Source organism: Achroia grisella, unplaced genomic scaffold (genome assembly GCF_030625045.1).
Source record: "Achroia grisella isolate CSIRO2021 unplaced genomic scaffold, CSIRO_AGI_Agris_v1 utg719, whole genome shotgun sequence".
NCBI lineage: Eukaryota > Metazoa > Arthropoda > Insecta > Lepidoptera > Pyralidae > Achroia > Achroia grisella.
In genome coordinates this window covers 88,440-98,940 of record NW_026713002.1, presented here as the reverse complement: position 1 = coordinate 98,940, position 10,501 = coordinate 88,440, and the positions used below count along the sequence as shown (strand labels likewise).

The window sequence follows — 10,501 nt, the reverse complement described above, 5'->3', positions numbered from 1 at the left end:
AAGAAAACGCCGATGGAGATTTGCTCGGTTTCCTTCTGGCCAAATTGAGCGGAGAATTGCCCACCCCAGAATACGCAGGGCAGCCTGAGTGTGATATCTCAGGGTTGGATTCTCCAGTAACATGGTTACTGGTACCACCCTGGGGTAAAAGCTTTTTCGTCTTCCCAATTTGCTAAAGGATTAAAACAGTTTTGTCACTAACACCGCAGCTTGCAGCTAACTCGGACGGGTTTGCGATGGATCCGCTTCCACAATAGCCTTCAATTCTTCATTATTAACCTTGGATTCCGGCCGCCCACGGAGATTGCTTTGCAGGTCGAAATTTCCAGAACGAAAACGTTGTAACCAAAAATGCACGTGTTTTCTTTTGCGAGACCACTGCCATACACATCATTAATACTTCGAGCCGTTTAGCACCGTGTAGCACTGGTGCCACAGCGGAACTCGTACTCGTAAATAACGCGATATTTTAAGTTTTTTCATTTTGTATGCTGTGAGTGACCCAAAGTGAATAGCTGTATAAATTTGGAAATGAAATTCCTAACCAAAGAGGAGATATTTGAGATCAAAGTGACCAGTACCACAAAACGCCAATTTCATATGTAAGGATCTAATATTATTTCTCTATTTAAAAAAATAATAATTTATACATATGTAATATTAATGTTTTTAAATATACTCAAAAGTTTAATTTGATACTTTTATTTGAGAGGAAAACCACTGAATTTTTTGACGTTATTGGAACCAAATAATATGAGAAAACGTACGTAAATGTAAATTTCTCGACAACCCGAGAAGACCCGAGAAATTGACCTCGAGAATTCTCGAGACCCGAGAAATTGAAAAGCTCGAGAAATCATGAACCCTAATATACAAATATGATATTCAATATACATATATAATACACAACGGACTATGTTCTGATAAATTGTACCATTCGGCTACTATTCACCGTCGCACCGCTCGCCATCGACAGGAAATTGATCCTTACATACTGGAACATAAGTGGTCTCGGACATCAATAAACGCTGTATAGGGTACATATTATTATTTAGTTATTGGACATCCAAATCTAACCAATGTCTAACATTTTTTTATTGTTGTACAATTCCAAGATTTTTAAGATAGGCAACCCTTATAGGCTGTACGTCAACGTACTTGAATGAATTAAAAAAATCCACAGAGTACACATAATGTAAAAAAAAAAACTTAAACAATAATATAACCTCAAATCTATATGCAATTATTGAATATTTTAATATTTGTTTTAAATTTTAATTTACGTTGTTAAGAAATGTCAGTAGATGCATATTTTTGCTTTTGCTGTTTATCCACAGAGGAGCTTAGCAGTTTATTTGTGTTCGAAAATAATGTGAATTACCTGGAAGTTTTAAAGGAGATCTTTTTGATTAGTGTATGTACAATTAATAATAATATATCAGGACAATTCACACAGCGCCATCAATTAAATAAATTTAGAACACCCTATTTGGAGTAGGTTATCTATACATATAAATAAAATTGGAGTGTCTGTTTGTGATATTGAAATAACCGTTTTTTACTGTTTACTATATGAATATGAATATAAATACGGTACATACACCAAAATAACATTTTTTACAATTTTTGTCCGTCTGTCTGTTTGTTCCGGCTAATATCTGAAATGGCTAGACCGATTTTGACGGAACTTTTATTGGCAATAAGGAGTAACTTGGCTACTTTTGTTTTAGAAAAATAAAGTTAAATTCCACGCGGACGAAGTCGCGAGTACAGCTAGTTGGCAATAAAATTTTGAGGGACAAATATGCTTGCGGCTCACCTGATGGTAAATGATTACCGCCACCCAGGAGTACTTTCAATACCTGCTGATTTACAAGTGCATTGCCAGCCATTTAAGAAGGAATAACCTCTTGAACCTCAATGTCATATTGTGCAAATAAACTACTTGCTGAGGTTTTCTCGAGAGATTACAGCATGGAGTTTTCCAAGAAGGGTATATTAAGGTTTATTAAGGGTCGGCAACTCCCACATGTCTCCTCTGGTGTTTCTACTTTACTTATCCATTTTTTTGACTACTCTAATGCTGTTGGGCGCAGCCATTAGCCATTACAGCTTCACCGGACCATAGGGACAAGTGCAGATGCCACTTCAAACACATGGAAGGACTTATGGAGCAGCTAAAGGCCCACTGCCGCTTGACGTTTACAACTTTAGTCTGAGGGAACCACTAGGGGTTTGAACCTCGGCTCAGACTGTCGTAATTTCGATCCCCATTTGAATTGGACTGGGGATCGATCGGAGGGGCAGTACAACCTTGGTACAGTTAACTATAAGCAGCCGCGAGGGCCCTGGACTGGTCGGCCTATTCCTACAGTGGCATTGTTCGTAGTAATTGCCACGTATGTGTATTTTTAGCTGTCCACAGATTATTATGAAGATGATACTTATATATGTGGCATATGTGCCAACACATTGAAAGATGCAGTTAACTTCAAGAACCAAGTCCATGAAACATTGAATGTGTTATCTAATACTGGATGTGAGTACCTATAAAATAAAATATAACAGCCTCAATGATCTAGTGGTTTACCACATCACTTTACTACTGATGGGTGCGGGTTCAATTCCTTGCATGATACAAACATTTGTATTCTTGAGTATAATTGATTATCCATCTGGATGTTATCTATGTCAATAAAGATTGTGACAGCCTCAGTAGTCTAGCTGTTTACCACATCACCTTACTACTTATGGGCGCAGGTTCAGTTCCTGAATACAAATTGTATTCATGAGTATGATTGATTATCTGTCTGGATGTTATCTATGTATATCTTTGTTATGGATGATAATGGAATGATGCACTGTCTATGTTGGCAGTAAACCAGTAGAGGATAATAAGATGAGGTCAGGTCATTTGGCCCAAACTGGTAAATTCACCATGAATTTATCATGATGGTTTCCAGGATCAAACTGACATGGTACATTGCAGTCTACATTACACATTCCTTTCCCCTATTTAAGTATATTATGTATGTATTTAAAAAAAATATATCTATATATTTATATGAGGCTAGTCTCTGTTATTCTAGTACCCATATTACAAGTTCTGCTTATCTTGTTACTAGATGGCGCTGTGTGAATTGTCCTGAGATATTTTTAATATGTCCAAAAACAGCTACAGCTGCAAGTGCATTTTTTTTTCAATATTCCCTTCTTTTATGTTTTAAATTTTGATTTGATTAACAGCCTCGGTGGTCTAGTGGTTTAGCATACCACTTTACTATCCTATGGTCGCGGGTTCAATTCCTCACACTGTACAAAAATTGGTATTTATGAGTATTAAAGTTTGTGTCGATCTGGGTATTTTCTATGTATAATAATATGTTTACAAAAAAAATGCATATATGTATTTATATCAGTTGTCTAGTACCCATAACACAACCTCTGCTTAGCTTGGGACTAGATGGCGTTGCGTGAATTGTTCTAAGATATTGTTATTATTATTATTATTTAATTTAGGTAGGAAAGAAGTATTAATGTAAAATATTAATAAATTATACATATATTTAATTTCTTATTTATTTTAATTTAATTTAATAATGAGTGCATAGCGATATGTTGATTATCACATGCCTCTTACTTGTTATACTGCAATTATTATATAAAAAAAACATCTATTCAAAAGAGCAACACACAAGTTTCTTGCTAATTCTTCTTGTGTTGAATCTGCATTCCAAATGAGTGGTAGAATCAAAATATGACTATTCAAAAGTGCCTGTAATGAGTTTATTTGAATAAAGATTATTTCTATTTCTATTTCTTTCCAGTGATAGAAATAAAAAATGACAATGGTAGTATTTTAATAAACAAAATCAATGAAGATTTCTCCAGTTTTGATAATAAATCAAGTTTCGATGATGTCGATGAGTTGCATGGCAGTTGCATTGATGGAGAAGTGAAAGGTAAGTTTTCAAAATGATTTTAGACTATAATGTGGCATGTGCTCTGTTTGTACCAATACTGGTTATATTGTTATACATCAATATTGTGCATCTGTGGTGCATTACGTTTGCGCGGGAAAAAAATAAAAAATACCATCTTAAGGTGAGTTTATATTTGTCTGATATGTCGTGACGTGTCGTGTCGTGTCGTGAAGTGTCGTGACGAGTCGTGACGTGTCGTGACGTGACGTGACGTTATAACAAATTTTCACATTTGTATGTGATTGTAAGTAATGTGGACTGATGACCCTATTGCTAGCAATGTACCATGGTTACTTCCACGCGGTTCCCCCTGGTGATAAGTTCCTGGTGAATTTGTCACAATGTGCTAACTGACCTGACCTCATGTTCATCCTATCATCCTCCATTGGTGCCCCGCCAGCGTAAACCATTAGCGCAGGCGGGAGCACCATTCCATTATCCATTAAAAAATATATTTCATTCACAGACTTTGAACCAGAGACAATAAAAAAAGAAAATGCAGATTCAAATAACGAACGGAATTCGAATATTCGAACCCAACTAGAAAGAGACAAAGATACAATTTATATTGATAAAAGAAAGGGACAGGATGTGAAACAGGAAGTTTATTATGAAGTGGCGGCGGATTTGAAATGTGGTATTTGCTCTATGGTGTTACCGAACGTGTATGTCTACCATTCACATATGAATCAACATTTTCCTAATCATATATGCGAGTCCTGCGGAAAAGGTACATATTTGGTTATTTATCACTAGCTGTGCCCGCGACTTCGTTCGCGGGGTTATCAAAAACACTGTCGCGATTTTTTCCCAATTTTCGCAACATTTGTCACTGATGGTTCGCTCCTATTGGTCGTAGCGTAATGTTATATAGCTTAAAGACTTCCTCAACAAATGGACTATCCAACACAAAAATATTTTTTCAATTCAACGGGTGCTGATTGAGGGTAAGGTCTGTTCATGTTACGAACACTGATTAGATTATTTGCTTTTGACAATATTGCAATATATTATGTGCCCATAACACAAGCTTTGGCTAGCTTAACTTGGGACTAGATGTTGCTGTGTGAATTGTCCTGAGATTATTTTTATTATATGTATGTATTTACAAAAAAATATATCTAAATATTTGTATCAGTTGTCTAGTACCCATAACACAAGCTTTAGCTAGCTAAACTTGGGTCTAGATGGCGCTGTGTGAATTGTTCTGAGACTATTAAGTAAGGAGTGATATTCTCAAAACAAAAGTTTTAAGTTTTCCTCTTTACCCACAGGTTTTTTAACAGAAAAAGGACTGAAGCGACACATGCCCTAGCCATAACACAAGCTTTAGCCAGCTAAACTTGGGTCTAGATGGCGCTGTGTGAATTGTCCTGAGATTATTATTAAGTAAGGAGTGATATTCTCAAAACAAAAGTTTTAAGTTTTCCTCTTTACCCACAGGTTTCTTAACAGAAAAAAGACTGAAGCGACACATGCCGTCCCATAAGAAGGGACCTTTCAAATGTGATGATTGTGATACAGAATTTACGAATATCAACTCACTGGGATCACATAGGTTAGTTGCTAATATTTTTTTTTTTGTGGATGATAATGGAATTGTGCACCCGCCTGCGCTAACGGTTTACGCTGGCGGGGCACCAGTGGAGGATGATAAGATGAGCATGAGGTCAGGTCAGTTAGCACATCGTGACAAATTCACCAGGAATTTAACACGATGGTTTCCAGGGGGAACCACGTGAGTCGCTAATATTGTAATATGGTTGTTTGCCACCATCATAGTATGAATATACGTTGGTGGGCACCAGTAGAGGATAAGATGAGCATGAGGCCAGGTCAGTGAGCACAACGTGGCAAATTGACTAAGAACTTACTACCTGATTGATTGATTATGTCCTAAAATGGAAATAAAGTTGGCAACACATCTATTGTCATATCTCTCTGTACAAAACTCATTATGAACAATAAACGACTTTAAATTTGTAATTCTTTATTTAAATCAAGTAATGATCGCATTGATCAGATTTCGAACAACAGTTTAATAAAAAAATACATGTGTCTCAGCAAGCCAAAAAGGCACAAATCAGAATATCCATTAGAGTCGGAACAGAGTAGGTTGGTAAGAATTTATAGGGTATTTTTATGAAATAAAACAAATAGCATCGTGAAATTTCAAATGTACATGTGTATTTTCATTTATAAAGGTTACATTATTTTTTTTAAAGAAATGGAATTCTTTAATCAAAATAATGATTGAATAATAATGAATGAACATAGAGAGATGCTTGTATAGACGTTTATTATAGCAGAGCGCAGTGACAGAAGTGTATAAAACAAAATGTATATACAGAACATCATATTTTGAATATAGATAAAAGAATATATCCCTTTCGATGGATCCGCCTTCCAATTCAAACGGGGATCGAGGTTACGACGGCCTGAGTCGAGGTTCGAACCCCTAGTGGCGCCCTCAGACTAAAATCGTATACGTCGGGCGGGAGCTGGCCTTCAGCCGCTCCATAAGTCCTTCCGCGGGTTTGCAGAGCCTGCACTCGCCCTCTATCGTCCGGTGAAGCTGTGAAGGCCAGTTGCAGCCAACAGCATTAAAGTAGTCCGAAAAAAAAAATATAAAAACTACCAGTGATTATCATTGTGTGTCTAACAGATTGTAATATTTTTGTAAATGTAATGTTATATTTATAATTTTTAATTTAAGAGAGAAAGTTTTCGGACTTAGAAGGGTTTCGGATTTCAGAGGTCCTGGTGTACTAATAATCTCCCCTCCTATGTTATTTAACGTTTAAAAGTTTGTGTTGTTGTGTGGTAGGCAGCGTAAGCACGGCTCAGTGCAGCTGTACCGCTGCCCGCAGTGTCCGGAGCGGTTCGCAACACTTTCCCGGCGAGCCTCCCACCGAGCAGCCGCGCACGCAGCCCCACCACCGCGCAGGCAGTGCCGCGCCTGCGGTCGCAGGTTCCTACTCGCCGGTTAACATTTTACATATATACTAGCTGTGCTCGCACATTGTCCGCGTGGAATAGTGACCTTGACCAAATAAAGAAAAAATATTCAATAATGTAACCAAAAATAGCCAAAGAAAAAAATTCAACGTTCTAACTTAAAAAATTACGAATATACAAAAATAAAATAAATATTTTAAGGATAAAATTTTTACTTTCAATCTAATTAACATCCTAAAATAATGCTTTCCGATTGAATGGTAGAATAAAAAAAAATATGACTTTAAAAATGTTTATTGCAATACTATAGAAAATCTGCATAACATATTAATGGAGTGTGTCCGAGATACTGTTAAAAGGGAATTGTTTTTAAAAATTGTAATTAATAATAGAGTAAAAAGATGTCTATTCAAAAGTGCTTATATTAAGTTTATTTGAATAAAGATTATTTCTATTTCGAATTGTTTACGTTACAGGTAACCTCAATGCACACATCCGTAACAAACACATGAAAGTAAAGCGCTACTTCTGTACTGAGTGTGAGGCGGGCTTCTTTTACAAACAAGAGCTCACCGCACACATGGCGTCGCATACTGGCGTCATGCTGTACCAGTGTACGTTGTGCCCTAAAAGGTTTGTAGTCAGAGAGATAACATGAAATACGAACACTGATCAGACTATTTGCTTTTGACTAAATTGCTATAGCATATGCTGGTAAATCAGTATTATTGTAAACATGTACAATATTTGTTTCAAAGGAATACGAGTTGAGTTTCTTGTCAGTTCCTCTCATCACGGAATCATTCCGAACTGACGGTAGTTTTGACATATTATAAGAGTGTAATGAATAAAGATATTTTGAATTTGATAAGATTACAATACTCACTGTTTTGTCATTATTGTAATCTATACATATAAATAAAATTGGAGTGTCTTTTTGTAATATTGAAATAACCGTTTTTTACTACATGCATATGAATATAAATACGGTACATATACCAAATACAAAAATTGTATTTTGGTGTATGTACCATAATCCGGCTAATCTTTGAAACGACTGGCCCGATTTTTACGGGACTTTTTTGGGAGGTAGCTAATGTAATAATTTTTTTTCTAAAATAAGAATAAAAAATAAAGTTAAGTTCCACACGGACGAAGTCGAGGGTACAAAAACTGTTATATCAATATTACAAACAGACACGCCAATTTTATTTATATGCATAGATTATGTTGACTACCTACATATATTATACTACGAAGCGACTCGTCAGCTTGTTTGTATTTTTGTTCATTTACAGTTTTTTTTTACATATTCAGATATCCTCGTAAAAAGGCTTTGAAGGTCCACTTGCGTATACACACCGGCGAGCGACTCTTCTCCTGTGATACCTGCGGCAAGAGTTTCACGCAAAAGTGCACCTTATTGTCGCACGTAAAAACTCATAATAGAAAGGAGAGTAAACAGAAAAAAGTTGCACCTAATATGTGATATGGTAGTATTCCTGTATATAGAGTTCAAGTAGTAAATTATTATTATCTTCTTTAAATCTAACAAAGCGAAAAATGTGTTTATTTAATGAAAATCGTGACAAAGCGACAAATGTGTTTGTTTTATTTAATGAAAATCGTGACAAAGCGACAAATGTGTTTGTTTTATTTAATGAAAATCGTGACAAAGCGACAAATGTGTTTGTTTTATTTAATGAAAATCGTGATAAAGCGACAAATGTGTTTGTTTTATTTAATGAAAATCGTGACAAAGCGACAAATGTGTTTGTTTTATTTAATGAAAATCGTGACAAAGCGACAAATGTGTTTGTTTTATTTAATGAAAATCGTGACAAAGCGACAAATGTGTTTGTTTTATTTAATGAAAGTCGTGACAAAGCGACAAATGTGTTTGTTTTATTTAATGAAAATCGTGACAAAGCGACAAATGTGTTTGTTTTATTTAATGAAAATCGTGACTGTTTTACTTAATGGATAATAATGGAATGGTTCTCAGTTCATAGTGGCAAATTCACTAGAAACTGCTAGAAATGAACCATAAAGGTCTCCAGAGGGGACCCCGTAGAGGTCGACCTAATATAGTACAGTAAGGTATAGGTATAGATACGCTAACGTGGGAGAACTCCTGTGAACTTGCCATACGTCAGAGTTCTGACATCCTATTGAATAGTCACATTTTATATATTTTAGTTTCGATTAAGTAAAAATTTAAAAAAATCATGCGCTAAGTTCACGCAGTTCTCGAAATCACGAAAATCAATACTTTCTTCAGAATTCTAGCTTGCTTTACAACAGTTCTACAGTTCTCTATCAGTTATATCAATAGTTCTAGAAATTAAAACGTAAAATCGATTTTTTAAGATGCCGCGTCCAAATTATAATTCATATAAGAAAAGTGCAACTTCCGACGAGTTCTAGCCGATCTGATAATAGTTCTGGGTAGCATTCTCAGAGTCCTACAGAAAAGCTTCATAACTTTTCCTGGAAAATCATTATTTTGCAAGTAACCTAAGTGCCTAACAATTAACTAGGTTAGGGATATATAATAAATAAAACAAACAAATTCAAAAGCTTATTAATTCTTTCATTTCTTTTAAAACAAAATAACATTTTACGTAATAATTACTGCATAACATCTCGTGAATCATTCACAAGCTTTTAAACTATTACATTTTATATCAATAGATATATATTTAACTTGGTCGGATTACACTTGCCCTCTCTCTCTATCCCAACGTTAGAGAAAGGGATAGCACGATTATAGTCCTATAAAATTATAAAGTCATGACACCAAGTGTACATTGCTCAATAAGCTATTTATATACTAGGAAAAATCTTCAAAAATACATTTTATATGAAGTGGTTAAGATTTATTTTTGTATAAAAACAATATTTCATTGTTGTAACTTACAGCTATTCGGTTTTGATATATTTATTTACATGGGAACCTATAATACATGATCGTCTGTCTCTCTCTATACTATATAAAGAAAAAGGGATATAACACAAAAAGTAAAAATATAAGTACATAACCAAAATTGCATAAGTACTACGCAAATAAGTCGTTTCCTTATTTATAAAAACAGTAAATTAAAACCTCTCAGGAGTTTAAAAAATAAGAATTAATTTCATTCTTAGATGTCTCTTAGGCCGGTAAGATACAGTCGTTTGATCGTAAGGTTGGTCTACAATTGGCGTTTATAATTATTTTGCAAATAAGCGCAGCAGTGACCAAAAGCGGATTGGCATATTTATTCCTTACTTTGTTACACGTTTTTATACTTAATCGGGCGTATTCACGCAACCTGACGACTAACCGAGCGTATGTTAGCAGCCTTATCACTAATGCTATCTCTTCCAGACAATATGATCATGTCTAATAAATAAGTGTTCGACTTTCGACTTATTTTCTTCATTCTGATAGAGGATTTGTAAGAGATTTAGATTTTTATAAACAAGGAGTTAATAATTTTTTACCCGACCAAACCGAAGAAAGTAGGGTAATATGTTTTTTTATGTATAGATATGTACTAGTGTTGTACGTACGTCGT

The 10,501-nt window shown here is 35.1% G+C and overlaps 1 protein-coding gene across 2 annotated transcripts; it reads left to right on the top strand.

The window, feature by feature from the left end:
• The first annotated feature begins 1,205 nt into the window (after nucleotides 1-1,205).
• LOC131850246 (gastrula zinc finger protein XlCGF8.2DB-like) lies at nucleotides 1,206-8,468 on the top strand. 2 transcript variants are annotated; one of them, XM_059200413.1, is made up of 8 exons: nucleotides 1,206-1,414; nucleotides 2,416-2,539; nucleotides 3,828-3,962; nucleotides 4,450-4,713; nucleotides 5,427-5,541; nucleotides 6,811-6,968; nucleotides 7,418-7,574; nucleotides 8,259-8,468. In XM_059200413.1, the coding sequence occupies exons 1-8, from the start codon at nucleotides 1,295-1,297 to the stop codon at nucleotides 8,428-8,430; spliced, it is 1,245 nt and encodes a 414-aa protein (XP_059056396.1). In that variant the 5' UTR covers nucleotides 1,206-1,294; the 3' UTR covers nucleotides 8,431-8,468. The 2 variants fall into 2 exon arrangements, with proteins under 2 accessions (XP_059056396.1, XP_059056397.1); XM_059200414.1 differs by lacking the exon at nucleotides 3,828-3,962.
• Nucleotides 8,469-10,501: the final 2,033 nt, after the last annotated feature.

Coding starts and splice junctions, on each gene's coding strand:
- LOC131850246 (XM_059200413.1), top strand. CDS start 1,295: ATGTCAGTAGATGCATATTTTTGCTTTTGCTGTTTATCCACAGAGGAG. Junction 4,714..5,426: donor ATGCGAGTCCTGCGGAAAAG/GTACATATTTGG, acceptor CTTTACCCACAG/GTTTCTTAACAGAAAAAAGA. Junction 6,969..7,417: donor TCGCAGGTTCCTACTCGCCG/GTTAACATTTTA, acceptor TTTACGTTACAG/GTAACCTCAATGCACACATC.